Source organism: Alternaria ethzedia (assembly GCF_023757985.1).
Source record: "Alternaria ethzedia strain BMP 0044 chromosome Unknown scaffold_3, whole genome shotgun sequence".
Lineage (NCBI taxonomy): Eukaryota > Fungi > Ascomycota > Dothideomycetes > Pleosporales > Pleosporaceae > Alternaria > Alternaria ethzedia.
In genome coordinates, this window is record NW_026056196.1 from 619,059 (window position 1) to 646,816 (window position 27,758).

Genomic DNA, 27,758 nt, shown 5'->3' on the forward strand with positions numbered 1-27,758 from the left:
ACTGACATCGTTTTTGCGACTATACCCATACCAATCATCTGGAACCTGCAGATGTCGCGGCGAACACGTTTGGGATTGATAGGGCTGTTGAGCGTAGGTTGGCTGTATGTACTCCTCTAACATGTCTGGCCTACAATCGCTCACAATATCTAGCGCAGCAGCCATGGGTATTCCAAAGGCCTATTACCAGTTCGGTTCATCGACGATGGTAGACCAAACCTTGTAAGTCAGTCAGAATGGTCTTCGACTACTCAAGCTGACCAAATCAAGCGATCAAAGCATGAACTTCTGGGGAAAGTAAGTGGCAACTTCAGAATACCTCTCTCACGTTTCTGCTCAATGGAAGTAAGCTGACTTCCTGCACTTTAGTATGCAAATGCACATGGGCATCATCGCCGCCTCCGTACCTTGCCTCAAGCCACTCTTCAAGAAGAGCTCGAACTCCACCAGTAACAACAACAACCAGTACGATGACATCGAACGTGCCCAAACGTACGGCAGTGGAAGGCCAAGCAAGCGTCGCAGGACCTTCTTGACAACGAATGGAACACTGAATGGCAACGAGAATTTCGAATTGACATCCAGGACTAGCGTACGAGAGAGTGTGTTGGGGAACTTCTCGACTTCTGGTCAGGGCAAGAAGAACGCTGTCTACAGTGTCACTGAGGAGCGAGTTGGAAGCGAGGACAACATCCTCGACGACAAAGAGGATCTAAAGGGCATCATGCGCACAAGAGAAGTGACTGTCCAACACGCAGAGAAGGCAGACCAGAAGTGGCCATTGGGGCAATGAATCTTATCTACATAACAAAGATCCAAACAAAAAATACATTGGCATCGTACCGGATGTAGGTACGCCACATCATTGGCACGGAAGCCAAATTCCCGTACCCACTTTCTTCGATTTCTTTTTCCCAGTACCAAGTTACCAATAGTGTCTACGCTAAAGGTACATGTGCGTCCTGCGTCCGAGTAGTAAAACTCCGGACGACCCTAGGTAGCCGCCGTCAAACCAGATTTGTGCCACACCATCCACACCCGCTTTGCCAAGCCAAATACCCGCTGCCACAGCCACCAAAGTAGTACGAACCATTGTGTCGTATATTCTGCATCCAATCAGATACTCGAACGTAGTTCTCGTAATGATGGCTGACGGAAGGGGCTGTAGGGCTGGGCGAGTGGTTCACGTCATGTGTTGGGGTAAGGCTTTCTTAGTTTTGGTACGAAGGAAGCGCGTGGGAGGCATCGGGGACTTGGGGGGAAGTTGGTTGTAGGTAAACGAGAGGTTGGCAGCATCGCACGTCAGATGGGGTGGAGATCGTAGCGCAAGAAGCCTTGCGCGCCTTACTGTGCCGCATGCTGCGAGTTGTGCCGCAACGTGGTCAGTGGGTCTGGTATGTAGCGCGGCACTTGGTCGATGTCAGCAGACCGTGTTGGTGGAGTGCGGCTATGAATGTGCCGTGTTGGCTGTGTGACGATGGGATGGCGATGTCCCTTGAGGTGGTCTTCACTTTGCTACAGTCAGCTTTGGCTGGGCGCAGGCATGGCAATTTTCAAGAGGAGATGGTGAGATGCGAGCAATATAGGCCCTTCAAGATACTGTCATTGATCTCGCATAAGTGACACATCGTACAGTGAAGCACATCATCAGGAGAACTACCACTGTTCTAGTATTCGCGACCGCAATTTAAGCAAGAAGCTTTTAGAATTAAACAAAGGACAGATTCAATCCTTGTGCACTATAGCCACCAGATGCAAAAATCGTAAACGCCCACAGCCATGCCGATGCCCCGCAGTAACAACGAAGTCCCACACAGTCGTGTGAACCATGAAAACCAAAGGGTATCGTAGATGTAAGAGATGAAATGAAAGGTTACAAGAAAAGAAAATCCATGCCCTGCCGTAGATCTTGCGGGACGAAAATAGCCGCGCGCGACTAACCTAATTATGGAAAGATCGTAGAAGGCATGAGAAAATGGTAGTGTTCGTAACTGACTCGAAACGAGCGTCGCAAGCTCGGCGCTTATTACTTGGGACCATAGACCCAGTCTGTGAGATGTCAGTGGACTATTCTAGCTGCGTGAATGTTTCGGGTATACTTACATTGCGCGGCGTACTTGACTTCCCACGTGGCTGGCATGCCTTTGCAAGTGGCAGGCTTGTTACCACCGGCAGTCTCGACACGGTAGACGGTGTTGATTCCTCCCTGAGTGATGCCAGTTTTGTGCTGTAGGTATAGCCAGTCAACGGCAGGTAGACCGTTCTTGCCTGGGCAGGCGTACGATGGTGCACTGACGTTGCTGATCTTGGCAACTTGGGTCATGGGGAATGGCGTGCTCAGTTTGTCGAAGGCGAATGTTGGTGTGTTCGCTCCTTCTACGTCGGCGAAGAAGTGGTGACCGGTGATATGTTCGTAGCCCTGAAGCCGGAGGCTCATTTCGACCAGCCCAGGAGCCACTTCGTACAGTGAGAGTGCGAGAGGGGTGATAGAGGGAATCTTCCACTTGGCATATCCTTCGTCGTTGAGCTTCGTACCGATATCGTATAGGGTGGCTTGGTGGTTGTTAGTTCCTTCCCTGTCAAGTTGAATGGGTTCTTACCGAATGCGCCAGTAGTACCAGGAGCCGCGCTCTCATCAGAACCGCAAGTGTAGTTTTGTGTGCCGATGCCGAGCACAACGTACTTGAGATCCAAGTCGCCTGGGCCTTGAAGAGCGCTCTGGGGAAAGAGTTTGGCGAGCTTGTTGAGGTTACGGGCGGGAGCGTATTGCGGTTTGGCAGGTCTTGGTAGGGCAGCTGCAGTGGCAGATGCGGCAAAGAGCAGTGCCGTAGTGATGGTAGAGAAGAGCATGATAACTGGTTATGATGATACTCAAGGATGAAGAAGTGCCGTTGGTAATGCGATACTCAAGGTTGAGGAAGTGTTGTTGGTAATGCGATATGCGAGGCTGGTATATATACTGCGACCGAATGCAAGAGGAGCGATGAAGTGATCGATGATATCAAAATAGAAGTGACGTCCCTTAGTCTTTGCTAGCGTGGAGAACTCGAGGCTGGTATCGTTGTTACACTACCTCTTAGACCAGGCGGTTCGACAGACTTATACTTTCGTCTGTAACCTTCGCGCTTGGCCGTTAGACAGGCCCGCCGGCAAGGGCACGCATGCGCCGCCATGTGTAGGTACATGGGCACGGACCATGATCCTGACCAGATTTCCTACTATTATCCTTGAAGCGATATGCACGCCAAATTGGTGATACCTGGAGGTGGCTTTAGCGTCTCAGGGTAATCCGCTTTCCGCATGTCACCTTGCCGCTCTCGGCATCTGGCTAAAAGGCTTGTGTCTGCTGTAAGCGCTGATACGTGCAATCTTGCGATGAGAAGACAGGGATGGGCGAGCGATACGATGGGCATTACCTACCTTCTAGTGAGCCGCATTCCGGTGGCGCTCTTCTATCTTCGTGTTGAGCCTCCATTCGCGCTCCCAAGTCTTGTGAACGTTGGTTTTTGCAGACATCGCCTCCACGCTCATCGCGATGTCTGACAGCGAGACGTCGATTCTGCCTTAGGGAGGCGGCGCAGTTGGCTCAGGCTCAGGCTCGTCACAGTCAACCAACGTCCAACGAAGGATTCTTTAGTTTCAGCATCAGGCCCTCCAGACGAACACCAAACGTCGGCAGAAGTGCCCACAGTTTTGGGGATTGGGTTTGCACTTGCTCGAACGGGAGGTTGGATGCCACAACGCCCAGGCCTCCCTGGCCTTCACCCGCCGCCTGTGCGCTGCAGACGCCACGCATCGCACGGCTGATAAATGACCTGATCTGGCCGAACAAAGTCAGTAAATGACCCGATAGCGGCATGCACGCACTATCGAACGCCCCGCTTCAAGCCCAAATGCTGGCTAATTAACTGGGTACTCAACAGAGATTAACGGAAGATACGGCAACCGTGGGTTCTGGAAAGGCGTCCTCAGGTAGCCTTCGGAAGGAGATGCGGCGTGGGTCTCGTGCTCGTCTCATTGCATGTGCTTCCGCAAAGTCACCGATGCTACGCACAGCTTCGGTTAGGCGCATCTGCCGAATCTGAAGCTCGTTGTGTGCGAGCTTGACCATCCGTCCTATTCAAAATAGACAGGATCTGTTTCCTTACGCCTAGATCGCGATGTTGGTGTAAGTGAGGGGCTGCGTCCCCAAGCCTGGAAGCTTGCCCTTCGTCTTCGATACCGGCACGCGCACACTGCAAAACTTCCACGGGTGTGGGAGGTGTGCAGCAAAGCCGTTAACCCTGGAGCCCAGAACCAGGTTACCCTCGAGCCGCAAAATGCGCTCTAATCGTCTGACGGAGGAATGCCATGGCCTCATTGGCAATAAAAGAGGGGTAATGTTGGCTTATTAGCCTGCTGCAAGGCTATGGAAGTAGCGACATTAGTCTTCTTTCTTTTTCGCATCCACCGTAAGCTGGTGACACACCCGTCTAGCTAGCGAGCATACTCGTGGTGCATTGCGGGACGACGTTGCAGCCGCCACCAGGAAGTCGGTCGGCATGTTTCGTTTAGACAGGTGAGTGACAGGCCGTGCGGACTCACTGCGGAGGATCTTTCGCAGTGACAACCGTTTCGAAACCCATGAAGTTCGCAGAGTGAGCTGTGTCAGAGCTCAAGCGAACGGTTTCAGCGGTGATCCCGCAGAAGGTGCGACACTTCCCCAGCTCGATGAACGTCGCTCGAACGCTTGCAGGAGGCACCCTTTCATTCCTGAGGCCAAGATGCGAGTGCGCGCGGGACGTTGGGCTCCTGTCAGCATCCTGAAGTGCTTTTCAAACTCTTTGACAGCTCCTGCATTGGCTGCATGGTGGCAGTCGAGACTGTGACACCTACCGTGACGGCAATCGTCTCCCGTTCTGCATTCGTTTGCCTAGCCCTGCTTCTGGATAAACCGGCATGATTTGATACTCCAGATATCGAAGGAGGCAGGTCATGTGCGACTAGGGTGATCGTTGTGCTTGGAGCGGCTATCTGTCTGTCCAGATTACATACAGATTTGGAGAAGGCGCCCTTTCATAACCCCCTTCACAAGCACTGCAACCCTATCAGGGAGCCTACATTGGTCCCGCACTTCTCACTGAACTCTCCAGCCGCCTGATTGTCGGTACCGGCCCACACTCATGGACTTCCCCCGTTGCTTCCATCGCTCTCGTATCCGTCACGGAAGCTATTCATCAACCGAATGTTCCTGAACAATCTCATGAGTGCGGTAGCCTTGACCTCCGTCTTCCTGATATCCACTTCGTCCATACCCTCGATCATGTTGTTTAGATCGAAATCCAATCCAGCTTCGCTATGTGCGGATTGTAAGCGGCGGAAGTACGCTTCTGTATGGCACTCGTCGTCCTCTTCACCATAGACATGTTCCCACGATTTGCGCTCCAACCGAAGCGCATCCAGTCGCGCTTTGGTGTAAGGGAATTTGTGGAGACGAAAGGCTTCGAACGCCTGTTTCGCCAGGTCGCTCACGGTTCCTTGAGTCGGCCTTCGTGCTCGAACATAGGTGGTGAGCTGGAAGAAGTCGTTCAAAAAGGTCTTCCAATCGAAAGCGATGGTTTTGTTGTCAAGGTCGATCGTTACATCCGTTAGCTGGGCGTTGCCGACATAACCGCCAATCAAAGCCATTTGTCTTGTCCAGTATTGCCTGTCGACTCTCTTCTTGAAGTCTAGGTAGCGAAAGGGGATCAGCTCAGCGAAGGTCTTTTCCAACAAGGGTTTGTACTGCGTCCGATCGTATTCTCTTCGCACATATGCCGCCTCCAGATTGCGCAGTGCCTCCAGATTGCGCAGTTCGTACCCAAATGCGGCTGTGAACTGAGCTCGTAGACCATCCTCAGTGAGACCTTGAAATTCTAGATCTTCGACGTTGCAATCGAATTCATGCAGCCTGTTTTCGTGCATGATTTCTCCCATAGAGGCCCAATTGATGCGCAGCTGCGGAAGACGTGTCTTAGCAAACTCGCGTTCGGCTTCAGCCCGGAAGGTTCGCGAGACCTGTCGGCAAATGACCCAAAGCGTGTACTCGTCTTCCACGTGATGAAGGATCTGCGCCCATAGCTCCGCCGGCAGATGAGAATACGGTCGCTGGGTCGTTGTGGAAATTGACTCGATCTTCAGAACGAGAACTTTTGCTAACAAAAGGAAGGACCTGCTCTTCGTTAGATATCTATACCTACTGTATTGAGAGTCATCTCAATTACAGTGCACCGGCTGCGACCGTGACCTCTTGCGAGGGCGTCATCACAACCAGTTGTTAGTATTGTCAGTAATATTTTGCTGCGAATGAGGTTGGAAAGAGAGAGTAATGAAAGTGACATGAAACTATAAAAGGTAGTGTTTGTGGGGAAGCGTTTGTTGACTTGGTCAAAGCTCTACTTCACTGACGAAAAGCGCGACGAACCAAACACGGGGAGATCAGGGTCTCTACATAAGAAAGGTGATAATAAGCTTGCTGTTGAATTCTTTACGGGATAGAGCGGTCTCTCCTCTCTTCCTCATCACTGGATGAGACCAATGCAATCCTGACACTGTCCTGTCGCCTGATCTGTGTTTGTTGGTCCCTGACCAATCTCATAGGGCCCCGATAGAACGCTGACAGTAGATCTGAGAGGTTGAACGCATCGACGATGGCATTGAGTGGTCCAGCGGCAGGACTACCCTGTTGCTTATACGGTAATGGCGAAAATGCAAAGAGCAAAAGTACGGCGAAAAGAGGCATTTCGCAGGCGAGGATGAGTGACGCAAGACCAGTATTGACATCATGGTATGTCATGTACTTTGTAGGTTCCAGCTTCCCGTGGCCTGCAAGCAGCGAAATGGTGAACTGTGAGGACGGTGTCAGCACGTCGTATACATATTGGCTACTTCAGGGATTGTTGAGCGTACCGATTGGAGAAAGTTCAGACCGAGGATACCCTTGAATGTAAACAGTTTGAGTATGATCCGATGCTTCTGGAGCAACTTCTTGCTTTTCTTGTAGAACCTCAGTGAGCCAACGATAGCGACCGTTGTAGTGTAGCCAATGAGTATGGTGAGCCAGAGATGGGCGAAGTGCACGTCATTAGACTGCTGGCAGTAGGTACCAGTAGCGAGGGTAGCTGCCGTGGCGATCCATATGACGATGCTAGTCGGTATAAACTGGAGTACGCCGTACCAGGTACGCTGTAGAGTGTCAGATAAGGTCTCGAATCCTTTGACAGAAACGTGAGAGCTTACCCTGAGCCACGTTGGACTGTTCATTTTGCGCGCACCCTTGGCTTTGGCTCCCTCTCCAAACAACCCATCGAATCCTTCCTGGTGCGATAGGACAAGATCGCACATGAATAGTAAGAAGGACGAAAGTGCGATCGAGCAACCAAAGTCGAGTGAAGGGGCTAGGTATTCTCCAATGTCGCTTCGCCAGACAACCAGGAAAGAGAAAAGGGCGACCCATGGTATCAAAAGCATGATCCTAATGATCTGCCGTTGTTGTACGGGGTTCGAGTAGCTGAAGGCGTGAAGTGCGATCAATGCTCCAACGATCAACGTGCTGAGGATGGCACAGGCACCGGACAAGATCGTTGCAAATTGGTGGAATGTGAGGTCGCCGACGAAGGGAACGATCTCAGGACCATGGGTATCTTCCAGTGGGCATATTTTAGGGTCGTCGCGCCGTTGAAGATGGTTTCTCGCCATGAGTCCCAAGGTAATCATATTTGGGTGTTGATAACTTGCTTGATAGAGTGTGGAAGGTTTCCACAATGATTGGGAGAAAGATCAGACTGAAATGCAACGATTGAGGAGATCCGAAGATGCTTTGATGGGGAATGAACGAATTCATACTGAGCAGCACGACTTCTGTACATATACTTACAGGCCCATCATCTCTACAGCTCAGCTGGCAAACTCGTATAACGCAGCCACACTTCAGGCCACCCGCACATTCGTGGCAGAGCCATACAGACCGTCAAACTCACAACCACCGCTGAGGATGCCAGATAAGGCATGGAGCAACCATCGCAGCGCATGTAAGCACTTGAGGTAGGCCTTGGCGAGGCTTATGCCCATCTCCACGGTGCTTAGCAGCTGTTGACACGAGTGCAGTATGGCGATGCGGCGCAGCAGCACGATCAGGTAGCGTTACTAGTCGCGGTGTGGAGCCTGATTCGCGGGAGGAAGATGTGCTTGCGTGGCAGAGTGCAGGGTTTGGCTGAATGGTTGGAGTTCGCAGGGCGAGTTTTTCGCGCAAAGTGTACTCAAAGAGGCGGGCGATGCGATTGGGTGATTGAGAGGCTGAGCGGAATAAGCCACGTGGATCATGTTGAGCAGCACGGCAAGTGATCTCCCATCCACCAGAACGCCGAACGCGAGGATCACGTTAAAAGAATATCTCACAATGTAAACCTTGAACTATCAGCAGTCAGCGATGAGTCTGCGGAAGTCGCCGCACAGGTTTTGATCGTATCAAAAGCAACCAATGCTAATCTTAGCACAAATTTGTTTTGAGTTTCACCAAAGTTGGTGTACAGCCTGGTCTGATGTGTGGTTGGCAGATGTGATTTCTTCATTCCTAGCGACAGTTCCTGGCTTGTATAGCAGGGATCTCGCAGAACACGCCTTGCGTATCTACATCTAATCATCACCACCGCCTATCGGACCGCTCACTTGCTTGGCCGATTTCGCAGCAACGATGTCGTCCACCCTGAGCAATAGGCAAGCACTCTCGACGGCAGTCTTGACGCTCTGCTCCTTGACAGCAAGAGGCTCCCAGACGTTATATGTCCGCATATCGACGACCTTGCCTGCGTCGCCATCAATACCCCAGACACTGCCAGTTTGCTTGCCGTCTTCGTAGCCCTCCGCATGCTTCGCGCGCAGTTGGGTGAGCACCTTGATAGGGCTGTTTCCGGAGTTCTGAATAAGTGTGCGCGGGATAACTTCCATCGCTTCGGCGACGGCCTTGTATGGCCATTGTGCGACACCCTCGATCAGCTTTCCTCTCCGGTCTAGACCGACCGCGACGGCCATCTCGGTGGCGCCACCGCCGGGGCAGAGCTTGGGGTTCCAGATGACGTTCCTGGCGACACCCATAGCATCGTGTAGATTCCGCTCGATCTCGTTCAGAATGTCTTTTGAGGGTCCTCGGAGCAGGACAGTGCATGCCTTCGGGTTCTTGCACTTTGTGAGGAAGGTGAAGTATTCGTCACCGATCTTGGAGATCTCGAACAGACCGCACTCGGTACCGATGTCTGAAGCGGTAGCTGCGAATACGGAGTTTACGATCGTCGCGCCGGTCGCACGCGCGATACGGTTGTTGTCTGTCTTGCGGACACGGCGGATGGCAGTGATGTCGGCCTTGACGAGGTAGTGCTGTGCGAGATCTACTCGATGTTAGCAAGCCCATGAAAGGAGTGAATCGATGTAACCTACCGCTGACACCCTTCTCAGTAATGACGAGATCAGGCTTGAGAGCGACAATGGCATCGCACATCTGCTTGACCTGCTCCTCCTCGATCTGGAGAATCCTGTTCCAGTCCTCCTCTTTGCTGACCTCAATGTTTGTCTGACTCTCGCCCTTCTTGTACTCCAGTGTGCAGTCCAACAACAGAACACGAGGGTTCTCGATTCTCCGCCTCATCTTTGGGTGTGTGATGTCCTTGTTGACCATAACTCCGTCCAGAACCTCACTGTCTTCGATCTCGCCTCCGGGAATCTTCTCGATACGTGCGTAGCGCTTAATGTCGACCTCCTGCTTTCCAGAGCCGATGTCGAGCGAAACAGTTCGTACTGCCTTCAGTGCCAATCCACACATCAGGTCAGACCACCGCGAAACGAACTTTGTGCCGATGGAGGAGTTGATGATCTTGTACATCTGCTCGTCGTCGTTGACGTCGACTTCGACCGCGATCTCGCTGATGATTTCGAGGGCATCGGCAAGGGCCTTCTTGAAAGCTTGAATGATGACGACGGGGTGGATGTTGCGCTCAAGCTGGGGCAGAGCTTGTGCGAGGATTTCTCCCGCTGTCTGTTGTCAATGTACGCTCCCCAATTTCCCCGCACTATCTACGCACCTAATATGATGACGGTGGTTGTGCCGTCGCCGACCTCTTCATCTTGTGTCCTACTCAGCTCAATCATGCTCTTGGCTGCTGGGTGTGCGACTTCGATTTCTCGGAGAATAGCGTGGCCGTCGTTGGTCAGGACGATACCGCCCATTGGGTCGAGCAGCATCTTCAGCATAGCCTTGGGACCGAGACATGACCTGATGATGTCGGCGACCGTCTTGGCTGCTGTGATGTTGGAAAGTTGAGCTTTGCGGCCAAACTGGCGCTCCCCGCCCGGGGTCTGCGTGTCTGTTGATGTGTTAGTGGGCTGTCGCAGCTTCAGGTGAGCGACTGCACATACTCATGACAACCACTGGCGCCTGCATCTTGACGGTACAGGTCTATAAGCACGGTATACAAGAAGGAGGGGGTCGAAAACAGAGTTGCGTGGGGTATCTTGCGTCTGGTGCCTTGCAGCTCCTCCACTAACTTTTGCTACCAAAAACCGCGTCGCAGCGCCGCCACTATTCCGGCGCGGATTATCTGCGACCGGGCACCAGCCACAGAACAGCCACACCACCTGCCCTGCTGACTCACGCGCTCAGCCCGCGATCAACGGCAACTTCCATCGACGACCCCGGTCGGCCCTGCCTTACACAGAGCCTTGGCGCCTACCGAATTCGGCAGGCAGCCCTCGCGTGACGGCCAATACGCGCTAGACTTGCCCTGGAGATCACTCGCCGGGCTATTTTACCCTACATTCTGCCGCCTCTCACCGCGTCGCAGCCAGCCTCTCACGGGACTCGTGCGCAGCTTACAAGACCGCTCTGGTGCCCTCCAAACCTTCCTTCCTTCCTCTCACTTCTTTTGCGCCAAACTTCCGCACGCCGCCCTTCTTCTGTCTATAACTTGGACACTCCCACACCTCGCTCGGTTTTCCTTCATCTTACCACTCCCATCCATCACCATTACCCATCCCCATCATCCACTATCTCCATCGCGCCTCACCTTCTCGCCATCATCCACCTTCATCTTGTCGCTCTTAGTGACTTTACTATATCGTCGCATGCTCACTGTCCTGTCTTGATCAAGACAGGTCTTTGTATCCTTCACGAACTCTAACATTGCTAAACTACTAAACATACAGTATGGGTCTTAACTACTACGCCTCGTCGCCAACTGTGGTCCTGCCGCCCCAGCAACCGCAGGACTACTTTCCGCATCACCAGAGCGCCGCTACACCAATGGGTAATTTCCGCCCCAAATACCCTACTCCGCCTTCGCTCAACTATCTAGCCGCCGTTTCCAATGCCACCGCTGGGCGCAAACGATCCATCGCCGACGTCGACGACCCGGAGGAGAACCTACCCGTCGGATCAATCGTCACTCAATCGCCTTCAAAGCCGAAGCCCGAGCCTGTGTACGGTCCAGGGATGACGCTCATCTACCCTGGAGAGCCTGGCTACACCATGGCAGCCGAGTCGCAATCGGGCACCTGGTACGAAGAGAAGGTCGAGAAAGAAGAGAAGGCTGAAGCTGAAGCTCGCCCTATCGCCGTATCGCGCAAGTCAGTCCGCATGAGCCCGACTGCCAATGTCGAAATCACTCCCCTCAACGAGATGGATGCTCAGAAGACCGAAGAGCTCATCGACGACAAAGGCAACACCGTCAACACGCTCATCGCATCTCTCGGAGTAGGCTGGAAGAACGTCATGACCAACCCCAACCTACGCGACGCGGCACGCGCATACTCCCGCGTGATTGAGCGTCATTTCGACTTCACCGACGTCCTGGTGATGCTGGAAAAGGAATCACTCAACGCGTATCTCGTACGCGCTAAGCAACACGGTGTCCAGGGCTACTGGTTATTCTCGGACAACCTTCAGTGGTGCCAGCTCGTTGGCTGGTCACTAGAGCGAACTGTCAGCAACCTCATGTTCGGCTCAACTCCTCGTGTTGAGGGTGAGCGCATCAATGCTCGCCAGTTGACGCCGTCGCCTGCCTCTACACCCATTTCCCAGCCAGTCGTCGACGCCCCTATGGCGACTGCAGACACCGACGCGATGGAGATGTGACGTGTCTCAACCCATCTCTTCTCTTCCTTCCTGTTTCCTTACCCCACGAACGGCAACAAAACACGCCTCAGTTATCATTTCGGCTGCATTGATTTACGGTTTTCGATGTAGGTTTCTTCTTCGGCGAATCGGCGTTGACGGTGGAATCGGATGGCTCACTGGAAGTGACTCTATCTGACATGTACTATATTATTATGATGCTTATGCTGCGATGCTTGATCAAAGACACTCGATCGCATCTGCTAGTACGTGCCGCTAAACTTAACAGGCAAGAACTCAATGAAACTACGATTATCATTTACATCACCTCCACTTCCTGAGAACTGCTGTTGTTGAACGCGCATCCGGTGACTTCCAAGTGGCCACGGACCGGTCCTCGGGTCTTCCTTCACGCGCAAGCTGACGTGCTTTACCGACGCCCCGAGGCACGCAATTTCCTTGACTCTATTTTCAGTAGATCCTCGCTCGTTAAACACGATCAAACATGCTGCCGCGGTGACGAAAGAGCATTGAGAAGGCTCTGCCCCGAGCTCTGCCGCACTACCGCTCCTCAGCAACGCGAACATGTCGCGCGCACGACGCGGCGTCGCGTTTCCCGGACAGCACCTTTTCCCAGTCTGTTCATGACTCGTGCAGACGGTGCGCCTGAGTCGAGACCGCTGTTCTCTCAACGGCTTCGCTGATGGTTATTTTCGCTGTCACACCCCCTGATGGTGCTGTTTCACAGCCCTGGAGGCTGCTGGGCGCGCTGCTTCTCGGGAAGACAGCTTCCGTTAGTTCCGAGGTGCGCGACACCCGACGAAAACGAACCTTCCTCGCACCCGCGTCGCGTTGCGTCTACGTCTTGGATACGATGACTATGTTCATTGATCTCACGCTCCTACACGCGTGCGATAGTCGTCCATTCACCGTAGTCTATACACACGGATTGGCGATATAGAACCGAATTAGCATCCAGACTTTGGCCCCCAATGTGGCGCGGGGCGCCTTGCAGGAGGCTCAGAGTAAGCCTCAACCCATCAGGATGTGCGGCCGGTATACTTGGCAAAAACCAGGCGGCACTGCTGATAGGTGGGCTCGTACCAGCGAGGGTGCGATATCTCGCATGGTACTACGCGCTTCTTTGATCTCTTTTACGTTGTCTACTTGGACCGGATCCAACATTTTTGCTCATGGGCTTCGCAATGCCTGATTCAATTTGGCGGTTATTGCCTTCTAGGATACGCTCAACGATACACCCCGAATGGAGATCCAATAGCAATCTCGAGATGCAGGTACCGCTTACAGCCCAAACTGACCGGAATGGAAACCCTCTCGGGAGCTTGCAGTTACCACAAAGCATTCGCGCGAAGGCAGCATCGATACTTGGGTTGCGCAAGCGTGCGGTGGAGAAACATCTAGGGTCTCGCTTCACTAGATGGCGGTTTGGCGTGCTCAACTTCGCGATTTTGGCTTCAGTGGTCTTTCTCATTAACTTCGTGGCCATGGTATCAGGTATGGCTGCCACCTCTGGCGCCAAGGGTGTCTTCTTCGATGGCGATTGCGATCACGTCAAAAGGCTGAACACCGGGCTCCATCTTGGCATCAACATCTTGAGTACGATCCTGTTGGCTGGGAGCAACTACACAATGCAGTGTTTATCTGCACCAACGCGAAGCGAAGTCGATTCTGCCCACAGTCGCAAGCCTAGTGTATACCTCGATGTGGGTGTACCTGGCATACGCAATCTCAGACATATCAGCCGGCGTAGAGCTGTGCTGTGGGCAGCATTGGGACTATCATCCTTGCCATTGCATCTCTTGTAAGGCAGCAATTAATCCTGGAGCTCTTGATGCTTACGATCCTCAGGTACAATTCCGCGGTGTTTGGTTCGATTTCATCCAACGGTTACTGGGTGTTTTCTGTCGGACGAGCATTTCTGGATGGTGAACATTGCATGAATTGCACAGACGAAACGGTCCGGTCAGTTATATCTAACTTTACAGATGGAGAATCAAGGCGAACCTCGGTCGACGCCAGTCCTGGCGAACTCCGATCTGTACTTGAAAACCTCTGGGGGAAAGCACGCACGGGCGACCTCGAAAGGCTTGAGTCCGACAGATGCATTGACGAATATGCCACTAGCATACAATCCAACCATCGAAATCTGCTTATAGTGTCCGACGATAGCTTCTTTCCCCCGTCAACGGAGAACAAGTTCATCAATGGCTCGCACGTTTATTGGGCTGCGGATTTTGATGTATACGATGCGGCGGATGCCGCGGCAGCTAGCTTTGCATACGACTGGATATGTTCCGCGTCGCGCGACCAATCCACCCCATGTTCAGTCGTGGTACAGGATGTCAAGAAGCAAGAATCTTGGCAGGTTGGATGGCTTTGCGACGGTGAAGGGCTTTGCGACCGGTCACGTACGTCGGTGGAGTACTGTTTAAGTGAGCCGGCTCAACCCCATTGTAAGCTCCACTTCGAGCCTACTATTACGACTGTTATTACGATACTCAATCTCTGTAAGTTCAGCTGTCGTTCTCCACGCCTATACAGACGCAGCAGTGTAAAGAACACGCTCGTCGACCAACAATTCGAGATCGAATCAACTCTAACGTTTTTACAGTCAAAGCATGTCTAATGTTCTACGTCTTGCTCTTCGTGCACGACGAGCCGCTCATGACAATGGGCGACGCCGTCGTATCGTTTCTGGAGAACGAAGACGTTACAACGAAGGACATGTGTTTATCTACACTAGCAGACTTTCGAAACCGCAAAGGGTATCAGGTAGGACCGAGACAATGGCGGGATGATCGTTACTACTGGAAAGATGTGACCAGCATCACCCGCAGGATCGTTGTTGTCGTCTTGTAGGTTACGCCGGTAAACCGAAGATATCGTTGGCAGTTTGCTTACATTACTGATCAGATTTTTACTTGCCCTAGCTATAGTGAGCTTCCTCCTCAAGTTGGGAATTGACAATCTACCCTTGGGGACTACCTTTGATCAGTTTTCATTCGGTATGTATGATTTGATTGTCATGTGAAATTGAGCACGGTGCTAATTACCTCTAGGCGCTGTGGATCCTCAAACAGCAATCATGGGGGTGTATTTGCCATCGGGTTTGATCGCCATCGCTGTCATCGCCAACACGCCCCAAGTAGCTCTCTCGTTTCTGTACTTTAGTTACAACGCGCTCTTCACGGCCATGCTAATGGGCTACGAATGGGTGTCTTATTCAAGCAAGCGTAAGGGCCTTCGCGTAACTCATCAACCTGCCGGTGCTCAACGGTCGACATACTTCCTCCAGCTACCCTATCGCTTCGGTATACCTCTCATGGTGCTGAGTGGCACATTACACTGGCTGGTTTCGCAAAGCATCTTCCTGATCGCCATCGACTTTTACGACCCATTTGGGAAACCAGGCACTGGGTCTGATGCATCGAACATGCCATTCGATTACAAGACTCTGGGCTACTCGCCGCCGGCCATCATATCAGTGATAGTGTTGGGTGGACTAATGGTCATCAGCATAGTTGCTTTCGGGTACACACCATATGCGCGCGGTATGCCGCTTGCGGGGAGCTGCAGTATGGCCATCAGCGCAGCGTGTCATCCGACAGAACAGGTTGGCAGTGGTCAGAACATTGCCGAGAAGAAACTGCAGTGGGGCGTTGTCAGTACTGGTGCTGATGGACTGGGTCATTGCGCTTTCTCGGCAGAGAATGTGGGAGCAGTCGTTGAAGGCAAGATGTACGGTGGGCATTCGCTGTAGATGATAAGGGCAATGCCTTCCCAATTGTGAGGCATGTTCATGGCTCTGGGAATTTGCGCTGATTTGCTTGCGTACTGAACCAATGCAGTCATACGTCAGAAGTAGCATCTTATGACCAGAGTAAGGCGCTGGCAAAATTGGAAAGAACAAGCCTGAAAGGAAATATTCACGTAGGACGAGCCATGCCTATTGGCTGATCCTTCCCCCGCGCAGCACAGTACATTCGTGCCGGCATAGCCACGCCTGGAACTGCGCCTATCAAGTTATCCCACCAAAGCAACCCAGGTGACTCGCCTCCAATCGCATTGCTGTGCAAGGTGCTGTGCAGGGGTAATCCAACACGTGCAGTGGTCTGGCAATATACGTTCGCCACCACGGCTGCCTGGCGATGATATCGACAGAGAACAACGATGCCAAATCTATAGAAGGGCTTGATGCGCAGCTCGCCTTTTCATGACGGCTACACATGAGAGCTTCGCAGTAAATCACAAAGAAGTCAACATGCCATTGTGCGATCTTTGCCAGTCGGTCGACGTCCTCGACATCCCTAAGCTACCACCCGATTACAAGATCCATACTGTCACTCGACGCGACTACCCGTGCCTAGTCCAAATCAGTAGCCAAACTCTCAGGGACCTCTGGAAGAACAAGCAAGACTGTCCACAGGATCAAGAACCTATCGGCATACCCTTCCACCAATCTATCGATGACCTCGAAAACGCCGCTGCCGATGATTGTCCAATCTGCAAGACCGTACAGCGCGATGTCGCGCAGTTCCAATCCGATTTCAGTGGGGCGAAGAAGGAACCTGGAATTCGTGCCGAGCGTGGCGGAGGACCGGATTGGAAGATGTGTCTCGCTAGGGGTGTGAATGATACCGGGGGTTTCATGGTGGTGTCGGTCGATACAAAGTATTGGTGTCAGGTTTGGGTCGTTGCTGCTGTGGGGTTGTGTGCTGATTGTAAGTATCTAAGAGATTTGATGAAGCTGTTGCTTCGACTAATGGTGTTACAGACGGCGATCCGTTGGCCGCTGTCGTTCGAGGTCGCAAAACACTCTCATCGTCGCCGCATACACTTGCACATGCCCTGAACTGGGTACGCGATTGCGACAAACAACGGACGGATCGGCGCTGTCATGTCGATACGGCACCTCTTCCAGCTCGTGTCTTGGATATACGAGACTGGACGCCGCACAGAGTCGCTCTTTATGCGCCCATAGAAGGGGAACTGGGACGATATGCAGCACTGAGTTATGTCTGGGGTGAGACAAGCCCGTTCGCAACCACACGTGCCAATATCGAAGCCAACAAGAGGGGTATCGATACCGACCAGCTCCCAAAGACGTTTCAGGACGCCATCCTCATAGCCAGGGAAATGGGAATCGGATATCTATGGATCGACTCCCTCTGGTAAGTCAACCCTCTCCATCCTACTCAGAGCACCAAACCCTAACAACCCCAGTATCTGCCAAGACGACTCAGAAGACTGGTCACGCGAAACATCACGCATGGCCTCCGTCTACTCAAACGCCTACATCATGCTCTCCGCAACCGGTTCTCCCTCCTCCACATCCGGGTTATCCATATTCTCTCCCAACCGTCCAGCACCGATCTACTCCCCTTTCGAATACACAACCACAGATGGTATCAAAGGAACTCTCCACGCCTTCTCCTCCTCCCGTGAAACAGCCGCAAAGCCCTCCTGGGCCGGAAACAACGCAATGCTAAAGACCGAACCACTCAGCCAACGCGGCTGGGCGTTGCAAGAACGCTGGCTCGCACCGCGTGTGCTGCATTTCGGCACGGAGCAGATGTTCTTCGAGTGCTACTGTTCTTTCCTGAGCGAGCAGGGTTTCTACCTGCCAGGGCGAGGTGATACTCTTTTCCCAACTACATGCCGTACCTTCCCATCCCACACCCACCCTTCCTCTTCGGATAAACCTATCCCAGATAAAGACAACCCCACGCTACATTGGCACGCAGTGCTAGACGCCTACTCCCGCCGTTCTCTTACCAAACCTTCGGATAAACTGGTTGCCCTCTCTGGCCTCGCACGCACCTACGCTTCCTTGCTCCCTTCTCCTACCACCTACCTCGCGGGACACTGGTCCTCAACCTTACTCAACGACCTAATCTGGCAAGCCGTCGGCACGACAACCTCACCGGCAGTATACCGCGCACCGAGCTGGTCCTGGGCCGCCATCGACGGGCCGTTCGGCCTCTTCAGCCCGAATTCAGGTGTAGGGTGGGACAAGGGGGAATGGACCGCTTTAGCCAAGATCCACGCTACGAGTATTACGTTGAAGAGCGCCCAAAATCCTTTCGGCGAGGTAACGGACGGGTATATAGACATTAGCGCGCCGCTGGAACACTTATACCCTGCGGCCGAACAGAGAGAAGGCGATGGCGATGTTTTTCCCAATCGGCAGAAGGGTGCTGTGGCTCAGACGAAGGAGACGTTGGAGGGGGACATGGAGGCTACGTATACTTGTTTCGACACGCAGACTCATACGGAAAGGGCGAGGGGAAGGGAGTTGTGGGCTGCGATACTGTGGAAGCATGTAAGGCCTGAGGAGATGGAGAGAGATGCAAGTTATCATGCGATTATTGTGGCGAGAGTGGAGGGGAGAGAAGGGAATGTGTATGAGAGGTTGGGTAAAGTTCCTTTTTCAGCGAAGGACTTGGGGGTGTGTGAGTGGATGGATGATGGGGGGTTGGTGGAGAGGTTTACTTTGGTGTGAGTGGACTATCTGGTGCAATCGGTTTTAACTAGGATTTTTCCTTGCCCGCCGCGCGAATACAATGAGATTCGGCCATGATTCTCTTATCTCCTCGTCCCACCATTGCTTTGGACAGACACGTTCCAGCATCTCCAGATCGCCTTCTTCGTATGGTGTGATGTACTCTTCCCAATCGTCTTCTTTGATCTCATCACACGACCTGGCTAGGTTGTACAGTGTGAGCATAGCGATTAATCTGCCAATGCGCTCAAGAATGTGTTCTTCTGCGGTTTTAGGCTCGCTGGTTGAAGTTGCTTGATCGTAAATATCTCCGTCTTCTTCAAGGGGTCTGATGATGATTTCCCGGGCTAAGGATATCTCAGTCAATGTTGGCGAGCTGTTCACGGCGTAAGGGGGGATGATGGGGGACGGGGCTGTGCCATCGATGTATGCTGCTTGCTCTTCGGGAGTGGAGAAGGCGTGGTAACGCGGGATTCTGTGTTCTGGGGCTAGGCGGTTTCGCAGATTGCGCATGGTGCGTCGAGAGGAGGCAGACATGGAAGCAAGATGGTTGGTACTCCTGGTAGTAGCAGGAAACAGAAGTAGAGGGTGAACGAGAGTGACAAGAAATGCGAATAAACACTATATTGCCATAATGCTGCTGCGTTTGAAACTTCAATTATTTGCGATTGCTGTGCGCTTCACTATATCTTACTTGACATAGGCCCATCGTCCGTGGCAAGAATATCACATAGCCAGTCCGCTGCTTTGTCTGCCATAGGTTTAGGAAAAGCGTGTTCTACGCCCTCAAATAGCACGTCCTCGAAGGTGATGTCAAGACTTGGGTCTTCTGCTAGTACCTGTTTGAAGATCTTGTAGAACGGCTCACCAGCCGAGTAGGGAACAAGCTTGTCTGCCTGTCCACTGAGGTTCAGGATGCGCTTGCCCTGAAGCCTTTCCTTCATCAAGTCCTTCATTCTAGATAGCTGCTCTTGATCGGGTAGTGTGTCGTTTCCTAGCGGATTGAACATACCCGGTAACAGTAGACCTGCAGGATCATACTGGGCGATGGCGTCCTGTAGCGCTTGTGGGAAATCGGGGGATCCGAGGAATGCGCTTCCAGGTGGTGTTGTTTCCGTGTATGTCTTTCTCTTGGATAGGCGCGCGCGATCAGTCAACAAGCGCGTGTAGTCTGGACAGCCGATGCCGACTACGCCAGCGGTGATGCGGGGGTCACCTAGCAAGCAGTGCCATGTCGCATGTCCACCCAGCGAGATACCAAGGGCAAAGTGTTGTTCGATCTTGGGGCTATCTTTGGCGGTGAAGATGTAGGATTCGAGATGGTTGATGAGCTGAGAGGTGTCGGTCGCAGTGCCGTGGAAGCATCCAAACATGTCTTGGGCATGCGTCTCGTTTCCTTCCCTCCAGGCTTGATTGTGCAAATCGTCCACCTTGCGCGATCCGTGATTACGTTGGTCGAACGCAGCAGCAATTAAACCTTTGGGGTTCTTGCCGGCCCGGCCGTCTTGTATGCGCTTGTTCCACGTAGAGATGACGCGTCTGGCTATGGGAGCCATGGTCTCTTTTGTCTGCAATCGCGGATTGAGGAGCCATAGGCAGGCGACTGACGACGGGGAAGGAGGTAGCTGGTCGAGGCCATGGACGTCGACGAGGATGCCGGCGATTGTGATGGTGCGGGAGGAGACGGGGAGGTCAGACGAGTTCTGCGTCCCGTGGAGGGGATTCGTAGTCGCTGCCATGTTGGCTGATGGGGCCTAAGAATACTGAGGATAGAGATATAGGGTCGGGTGATTAGCAGGTCTAGAGAAAAGAATATGGAGCTATTCGTCTGGTGTATCTTGGAACATGGGCATGCGGAGGGGCAGGGGATCGCCGACCGAGGCTGCCGTCGACGGCAGAACTACATCATCGTGTGACAAGCTTCACAGGCGGCACTGGGCGATGTGCTGGCCATGGCATATGGATGCATGGCGTGATTATACAGCGGTACAAGGGGTCTTTCCATTGTGCATACGTGTGGTGAGTTCGGTATGCTTGTAGTGATTGGGAGTACAGTGCGGGGTGCAGCCACGCCGCAGAGAGACGGCGGCGACATCATCGAGTCTCTTTCGCCGAGAAGCGGGCGTTGCATGTGAATGCGATGTCACGAACGCGACGAGAGCGATATTTGACGCGTTCTGCAGGGCGTTGCATCGTACATATTTGTGGTGTGGAGCATCGACGCGGTGCAGGCGGTCAGCAAGGCGGAGAGGGCCCCTGACGCCAAAACCTTGTTGTATTAGCGCAACCAGACAGTTCACGCCCGGGGAAAGCACCTGGGAGATTACTCGAACTGCGCAGGGACCCAGCACGACGTACACTGATCACCTGCGCCGCGTGTCTCTTTCTCTCGCCTATCCATGACATAGACCTGTCACTGCGAGAATACTGCCACTCCACCTGGGGCAGCTTTCCATCCATCCATCGTGACGAGTGACGGCAGCAGCACGTTTCCTGGCTACCATGGCTGTATAACGCCCTAGAAGCCGAGCAACCACACCCCCACGCGACCTCGCCGTGAGAAGACACCCACCGACACTTTCTGCCTCTTCCGTGTCGTCATCATGGTTGGCTCCAGCAAGACCGGGGGCTCACCCACGACGCGCAGCCCTCGCTCGCGATCGCCTGCAGTATCAGGAAGGACAGACGAGTCCGGCCGACTGCTATCGCCGCTCAGTCTGGGACAGCCCAGGAATGAGACGCAAGACATACACAACCCCTCGCCCTCGGACGGCGCCCCCAAGATCATGCGCTCTGCCCCGACCGGCTCGCCCATCTCCAGCAAGGAAGCCGGCGAATTCCCTTTCCATGCTCCAGCGAACGCCAACGGGGGTAGCATCCCCGTGCCCGTCGAAGCCGCTGAAGCCCCCCTCCGCGCCCCGAAGCCTTCCTCGCACATGTCCAATGGGTCCACCAGCTCCTACTACCCGCCCTTTGCGCCCATGTCCCGACACCCTACCGAGGGCGAACTCTCCGACGCACCCCGAGAGCGCAAGAGCGTCCAGTTCGCTCGCTCCGCCACATTCACATCCGATCCGCCCGCCGCCAACTCGCGACAGCAGTCATGGGAGGTCGAAGACGGCGAAGGAAAGGGAAAGGAGCGGAGTGGACAGAGCTCGTCGCTCATGGGCAAGCTGAGGGCACTGGCAGCACCCATGCAGGGACACGGCAGGAGTCTGAGTGCATTGGGAGGAAGCTCAGGCCATGAAGGCTCACCCCATGGCCAGCTTTCGCCCACATCCGAGCACGACGAGCCGCGATTCGAGGGACACGACAGCGAGGCCGATGCTGATGGCGAGTCTAGCGCTGGCGAGGGTGCTTCAAGAAGACCGAGACAAAAGAGGCGGAAGAGCAGCCGCCGTTGGTTCGACGGCGAGGGCGAAGGCACCCAAACGGCCCCTACCACGCCCAAGCAGACAACAGGCGGCTTCTTTTCGCGTGACTCACCCACCATGACGCCTACCTCGACCCGCCCGGGCTTTCTACGCCGTTCCACCATGGATGACATACCCGAGAACGAGCGTCAGGGCTACTCAGAGGACGAGGGCCGCTCGCGCATCGCAAAAGAGAGCGCATGGACACGCGGACTACACAGTGCGAGGGGACTTTCGTACGGAGGTTTGCGAAGACACGACCCCAACGGCGAGGAAGAGGGTCACCAGAATCGTCCTACCGGCAACTTGCGAAGCTTGACTACCTTCAGGGGTGCGGCGGGAGACACACAGCCCTCACCATGGCGGATGCGTAGCGAGCGGACGTCAAGTTTGAGTGCGCAGAAGTGGAAGTCGATCAAGAACAGCCTCAAGCTGCTCGGCAACCGACAAAAGGCCGAACGCCAAATCGACCACGCAAAGTCGGCCGAGCTGATGGCTGAACTGCTTGCTGGTGCACCCGCAGCCTTGTTCTTTGCCAGCATGTTCCAACGCGATGAGCACGGCCACAGGCGTATCCCCGTCCTTCTCGAGCAGCTCAAGGTTACCATCACCGATACAGACCGCCCCGCAAAGAAGGAGGGCGATCGGCATACTGCTTTGCGCATAGAGCTGGAGTATGGCAGTGGTCTGACCAGGATGAAGTGGGTTGTCTACAGAAGTGTCGCCGATTTTGCCAATCTGCATCTCAAGTTCAAAGTCCAGGAGAAGCAAGACGCTTTCCGCAGTCGCCCGGCTAACCGTATGCGAGAACTGAAGGACAAGACATCCAAAGACGGCGAGGCCGAGAAGGAAGAAGAGAAAGAAGATCCACGCACAAAACTCCCACGCTTCCCCAGAAGTGTATTGCCCTATCTCCGAGGTCTTCGAGGCTACGGCATCCTTGATGACGAAGGTGAGGAAGAGGAGGAAGAGGCTGCAGCAGGAGCCAGCGGACCAGATGGCGATGCAAGCGCTACCGAACGCCCCAATAGACCCAAGCGAGGCAAGTCTTCATTCTTAGGTCGCAGACAGTCAAGCGTAAGTGGTTCTCAAGCTCAGGGTGCTGTCGGTGCCCTTGTAGCGAGACAGGGCAGTTTTGCTGGCGCCGCTGGTCAGCCCCTACAGGCGAAACAGAATCATCATGAACGCCAACGGAAGAAGTTGGAACAATATCTGCGAGGTCTCATGACCTACCTCATCTTCCGTCCTGACAGCAACCGCCTGTGCAAGTTCCTCGAGCTGTCTGCTCTGGGTGTCCGCCTAGCGGCTGAGGGCGGCTACCATGGCAAAGAAGGCTACATGATGATCAAATCCTCCAAAGGCGTTGACAACAGGAAAGGCTGGACCAAGCTCGCCATGATGAACCGCCACTGGCCCAAGTGGTTCCTGGTGAGACACAGCTATGTTGTTTGTGTAGACTCGCCTGAGGAGATGAACGTCTACGATGTCTTCTTGGTCGATGCCGACTTCCATCTAGATACCAAATCTGCCAGGATACGAGATAAGAAAGCCAGAGATCTTGCAAGCGAAGCAAAAGCGTCTGCGACAGGTCATCACCAGCTCAAGCTCGTCAACGCTGAACGCAAGATGAAGCTACTTGCTCGTAATGAGCGGATGCTACATCAGTTCGAGGAATCCATTAACTTCATGTCACAGAACACATTGTGGTCTCAACGCCAGCGGTTCGACAGCTTCGCTCCAGTGCGCAAGAAGATCTACGCCCAATGGCTCGTAGACGGTCGCGACTACATGTGGAATGTATCTCGAGCTATCAGCATGGCGCGCGACGTCATCTACATTCACGACTGGTGGCTCAGCCCAGAGCTTTACCTGCGTCGCCCAGCTGCTATCAGTCAGAAGTGGAGACTTGACAGACTCCTCCAACGCAAAGCACAGGAAGGTGTCAAGATCTTTGTGATTATGTATCGCAACATCGGTGCTGCTATTCCTATCGACTCTGAGTACTCCAAGTTCTCTCTGCTAGATCTACATCCAAACATCTTCGTCCAACGATCGCCAAACCAAATCCGCCAGAACACATTCTTCTGGTCTCATCACGAGAAGATTTGCGTAATCGATCACACTGTAGCTTTCTGTGGAGGCGTTGACCTGTGCTTTGGTCGTTGGGATACACCACAACACGTTGTCGTTGACGACAAGCCGACAGGCTTCGAGCTCGATGATACGCCCAAGGACGCCGACCACTGTCAGCTGTGGCCAGGTAAGGACTACTCCAATCCCCGTGTGCAAGACTTCTTCGCTCTCGACAAACCCTACGAGGAGATGTACGACCGATCGAGAGTCCCAAGGATGCCGTGGCACGACGTCGGAATGCAGATCGTGGGTCAACCCGCTCGTGACTTGACGCGCCATTTCGTACAGCGATGGAACTACCTCCTTCGTCAGCGCAAGCCTTCGCGACCGACACCCTTCCTCCTTCCTCCGCCTGACTTCAACCCCGCCGATATAGAAGCTCTTGGGCTTGATGGAACTTGCGAAGTACAGATCCTACGTTCCGCCTGTGCCTGGTCTCTAGGTACACCTAACAAGGTTGAGCACAGTATCATGAACGCGTACGTGCAGATGATTGCCACATCCGAGCATTTCGTGTACATCGAGAACCAGTTCTACATCAGTAGCGGCGAAGTGCTAGGAACGAAGATCGAGAACAAGATCAACGATGCGATCGTCGACCGCATCAAGCGTGCCCATGCCAACGATGAAGACTGGAGAGCATGCATCATGCTTCCTCTGATGCCCGGATACCAAAACACTGTCGACGAACAAGAAGGCAGCAGTGTTCGTCTCATTATGACGTGTCAATACCACAGCATCTGCCGTGGTGAAGGCTCCATTTTCGGACGCTTGCGAGCTGCCGGCATCGAGCCCGAGGATTACATCAACTTCTATGCACTCCGATCGTGGGGCGAGGTTGGCCCGAACAAGATGCTGGTCACAGAGCAGTTGTACATCCATGCAAAGATCATGGTAGTCGATGACCGAGTTGCCATCATCGGATCAGCAAACATCAACGAGCGTTCTATGTTGGGATCACGAGACTCTGAAATCGCTGCCGTCATCCGCGATACTGAGCTACTTGATTCGTATATGGGTGGCCAGCCATACAAGGTGGGCAAGTTCCCGCACACGTTGCGTATGCGTCTCATGCGCGAGCATTTGGGTGTCGATGTTGACTGCATCTCTGAGGAGGAGATGCTCAGCCAGATGTCTGATGATGCCGATAGCGTCGGTTTCCAGACAGAGTCCTCTGGTCCAGGATCCCCAACGGCTCAGCGCGCGACTGAACAGAAGCTGGAAGAGAACAACTACAAGATGCAGGATGAGCTCATCCAGAAGGCAGAAAAGCTACACAGCTTCAACCATGACTTCGACTGGGCGCAGGACCAAAACCCTCATCTGCAAAGTACCAAGAAGCCATCGGCGGATTCTCGTGTGCAACACAACACGGCGCATACCAAAGATGTTCGTGGCGAGGGCGCTGATCATATGCTGGAAGCCGAGCAGTTGCGACCAATCATAACGCAAGCTAGAGATTCCTACATCGACGAGCATGGTCATGAGAAACTCGTTACCGATGTCGCTGCTGAAGGTGCTGCAGCTATACCCAGGAAGAGTGCGACACTCAAGACGCGCAAGCGCAGTGGTACCACCGGCACCAGGGCCAGCAACGTCAGCGCACAGACCGATGGAACTGGCTATGCTGGCCTCCCACCTCCTAAGCTACCTCGCATGGACACGTTTAAGCTAGGTTTGACACAGCTCAGCCAGTTGCCTGCGTTGCCAATTTCGGATGACACAGACATCGGTGGCCCGCCTGCTCTACAACGTACCTTTAGCCAGGGTTCCTCCTCCGTCATCAACCCTCTTCTGTCGGAAATGCGTCGACCTGTCGTGACCGAGGACTGCATGCGCGATCCTATCAACGACACCTTCTTCCTCGACACTTGGCATCAAATTGCAGAGAACAATACCAAGCTCTTCCGCCAGGTCTTCCGCTGCATGCCAGACAACGAAGTCCGAACATGGAAGGAGTACCAGGAGTACGCTGCATTCTCGGAACGTTTCACCAAATCTCAGGGTGGAGACAAGAGCCAAATGCACAAGCAGCAGGATGCCCCGGGTACGACTGGACCGCCCGGCACTGGTCTCACGAGCAAGTTCACCTCGACTGCTGGTACTGTCGGCAAGCAGGTTGGCGCTCTAGGCGAGAAGCTCACCGAGAAGATGACGAACAACTCGGACAGAGTCAACGGCGAGAACGTCCATGGAACAACCCACCACTCGAGCATGGGCGGTGTAGAGCAATGGGCCGATGACCAAGAGAAGCGCGTACAATCCCAAAGCCCGCCTCCCCCCGCCACACGCGGTCTACACCTCGATACCGCATCCGGCACAACGCTGAATGAGAAGCTAGCTCCTGAGCCCGCCGACGACGCCGTAGTCTCCCCCATGAACCCTGCTCCCCCAGAGAAGACCTTCACCTTCCCCGCCCCACCGCCCGTCCCCAACGAGAGCGCACACACCGACTTCGCATCGCACTCGCAAAACCCACCTCCAACATCCCACTCAAACCGTGAACGCTCCCAACGCGTCACCATCTCCGAACCGCCTATCCACCCCAACGCGCTGCCCCAGAACCAGAACTCAAACAACACGCCCAACCGCTCGAATACCAAGCGCTCCCGTCGCCGCGCTACGACAAAGTCATCGAACAGGCAGTTCAACGCTACGGATGCGGATATCATGCTTGACAAAGAGGATGCGAAGCGGCTGCTCGAATTAGTCCAGGGCCACATCGTGCTTTGGCCATATGATTGGTTGGAGAGTGAGGAGAGAGGTGGCGGGTGGTTGTACAATGTCGATCAGATTGCGCCGTTGGAGATTTAGTAAGTTTGCACCTATTCCCTCTACTCTTGTATCATCTCGTACTAACAGTTCCTGCAGTAATTAATCTCCAGACGCATTCGCTGTAGGGCTTGCGCAGGAGCAGCGTGAATGCCGTGATATACCATGGCGGGTCGTAGAGTTTGCATATTGGAGTTTAGGATCGTGGTCCCCACTTTTGTCGCTTCTCTCTCTCGTTGTCGTTCCATTTGTCGAGTTTCTTGTCATCGTTGGTGCATTGTTGGAGGGGATAGGGGTGGGAAAGAAAGCATTACACTGGCGTTCTTTCGCGTCGCGCATCTGCACTTCGCTATTGCATATACAAGTCTTTCTCTCGTCCTTGATTAATTTCTCCTTTTATGTCGCGTTTCCTTTTCCTTTCACCATTACATCTTTGTAGAAGTGGGGCTGTTCTTTATATTGTTCCGTTTGGCTTGGTTAGTAATATAGTAATACATATAGACACGGTTCCACCTTATCCAAGGAAAAGACTGAACAGGTCTGCAGCCTACATCAAGAAAGCAACATGCAAAGGCGGTGACCCAAGGTCAACGTGGGCTCTAAAGTGTTCAGCCTTTCCCTTGGATGAGGTGGCTCCAGGATTGTATTCAGAGAAACTTTGGACACATCGATGGTTTTTTCGTGTCTTTTCTAGCTGAATGCCAGGGTAGCCCGTTTGTTTTTTCCAAGTACATGCGAGAGCGCTGTACACTATCCAATCCACTCCTCACTCATCTCGAGCCAGTGGTCAAACAAACAT

General features: G+C 53.5%; 10 protein-coding genes across 10 annotated transcripts; 5 read left to right on the forward strand and 5 right to left on the reverse strand.

The window, feature by feature from the left end:
- Window positions 1-163: 163 nt before the first annotated feature.
- Window positions 164-793, forward strand: J4E87_001702 (uncharacterized protein; the record flags this gene model as incomplete). The annotated part of the gene is made up of 3 exons (XM_049373343.1): window positions 164-222; window positions 271-297; window positions 370-793. 3 exons carry the CDS (start codon window positions 164-166, stop codon window positions 791-793), a joined length of 510 nt encoding a protein of 169 aa, XP_049236713.1.
- A 1,233-nt stretch (window positions 794-2,026) lies between these two features.
- J4E87_001703 (uncharacterized protein) lies at window positions 2,027-2,850 on the reverse strand (the record flags this gene model as incomplete). The annotated part of the gene is made up of 3 exons (XM_049373344.1): window positions 2,027-2,049; window positions 2,104-2,553; window positions 2,601-2,850. 3 exons carry the CDS (start codon window positions 2,848-2,850, stop codon window positions 2,027-2,029), a joined length of 723 nt encoding a protein of 240 aa, XP_049236714.1.
- A 2,310-nt stretch (window positions 2,851-5,160) lies between these two features.
- Window positions 5,161-7,734, reverse strand: J4E87_001704 (uncharacterized protein; the record flags this gene model as incomplete). Its single annotated transcript, XM_049373345.1, has 4 exons — window positions 5,161-6,190; window positions 6,510-6,865; window positions 6,928-7,203; window positions 7,258-7,734. The coding sequence occupies 4 exons, from the start codon at window positions 7,732-7,734 to the stop codon at window positions 5,161-5,163; spliced, it is 2,139 nt and encodes a 712-aa protein (XP_049236715.1).
- A 918-nt stretch (window positions 7,735-8,652) lies between these two features.
- On the reverse strand, window positions 8,653-10,450 carry CCT3 (T-complex protein 1 subunit gamma; the record flags this gene model as incomplete). Its single annotated transcript, XM_049373346.1, has 4 exons — window positions 8,653-9,401; window positions 9,451-10,041; window positions 10,092-10,373; window positions 10,426-10,450. 4 exons carry the CDS (start codon window positions 10,448-10,450, stop codon window positions 8,653-8,655), a joined length of 1,647 nt encoding a protein of 548 aa, XP_049236716.1.
- A 762-nt stretch (window positions 10,451-11,212) lies between these two features.
- J4E87_001706 (uncharacterized protein) lies at window positions 11,213-12,139 on the forward strand (the record flags this gene model as incomplete). The annotated part of the gene is made up of 1 exon (XM_049373347.1): window positions 11,213-12,139. One exon carries the CDS (start codon window positions 11,213-11,215, stop codon window positions 12,137-12,139), a length of 927 nt encoding a protein of 308 aa, XP_049236717.1.
- A 2,724-nt stretch (window positions 12,140-14,863) lies between these two features.
- Window positions 14,864-15,899, forward strand: J4E87_001707 (uncharacterized protein; the record flags this gene model as incomplete). The annotated part of the gene is made up of 2 exons (XM_049373348.1): window positions 14,864-14,867; window positions 15,199-15,899. 2 exons carry the CDS (start codon window positions 14,864-14,866, stop codon window positions 15,897-15,899), a joined length of 705 nt encoding a protein of 234 aa, XP_049236718.1.
- A 501-nt stretch (window positions 15,900-16,400) lies between these two features.
- On the forward strand, window positions 16,401-18,144 carry J4E87_001708 (uncharacterized protein; the record flags this gene model as incomplete). Its single annotated transcript, XM_049373349.1, has 4 exons — window positions 16,401-16,860; window positions 17,145-17,310; window positions 17,363-17,772; window positions 18,086-18,144. 4 exons carry the CDS (start codon window positions 16,401-16,403, stop codon window positions 18,142-18,144), a joined length of 1,095 nt encoding a protein of 364 aa, XP_049236719.1.
- A 521-nt stretch (window positions 18,145-18,665) lies between these two features.
- On the reverse strand, window positions 18,666-19,178 carry J4E87_001709 (uncharacterized protein; the record flags this gene model as incomplete). Its single annotated transcript, XM_049373350.1, has 1 exon — window positions 18,666-19,178. The coding sequence occupies one exon, from the start codon at window positions 19,176-19,178 to the stop codon at window positions 18,666-18,668; it is 513 nt and encodes a 170-aa protein (XP_049236720.1).
- A 146-nt stretch (window positions 19,179-19,324) lies between these two features.
- Window positions 19,325-20,380, reverse strand: J4E87_001710 (uncharacterized protein; the record flags this gene model as incomplete). Its single annotated transcript, XM_049373351.1, has 1 exon — window positions 19,325-20,380. The coding sequence occupies one exon, from the start codon at window positions 20,378-20,380 to the stop codon at window positions 19,325-19,327; it is 1,056 nt and encodes a 351-aa protein (XP_049236721.1).
- Window positions 20,381-21,244: 864 nt separating this feature from the next.
- On the forward strand, window positions 21,245-27,001 carry J4E87_001711 (uncharacterized protein; the record flags this gene model as incomplete). The annotated part of the gene is made up of 1 exon (XM_049373352.1): window positions 21,245-27,001. One exon carries the CDS (start codon window positions 21,245-21,247, stop codon window positions 26,999-27,001), a length of 5,757 nt encoding a protein of 1,918 aa, XP_049236722.1.
- Between the last annotated feature and the right edge of the window lie 757 nt (window positions 27,002-27,758).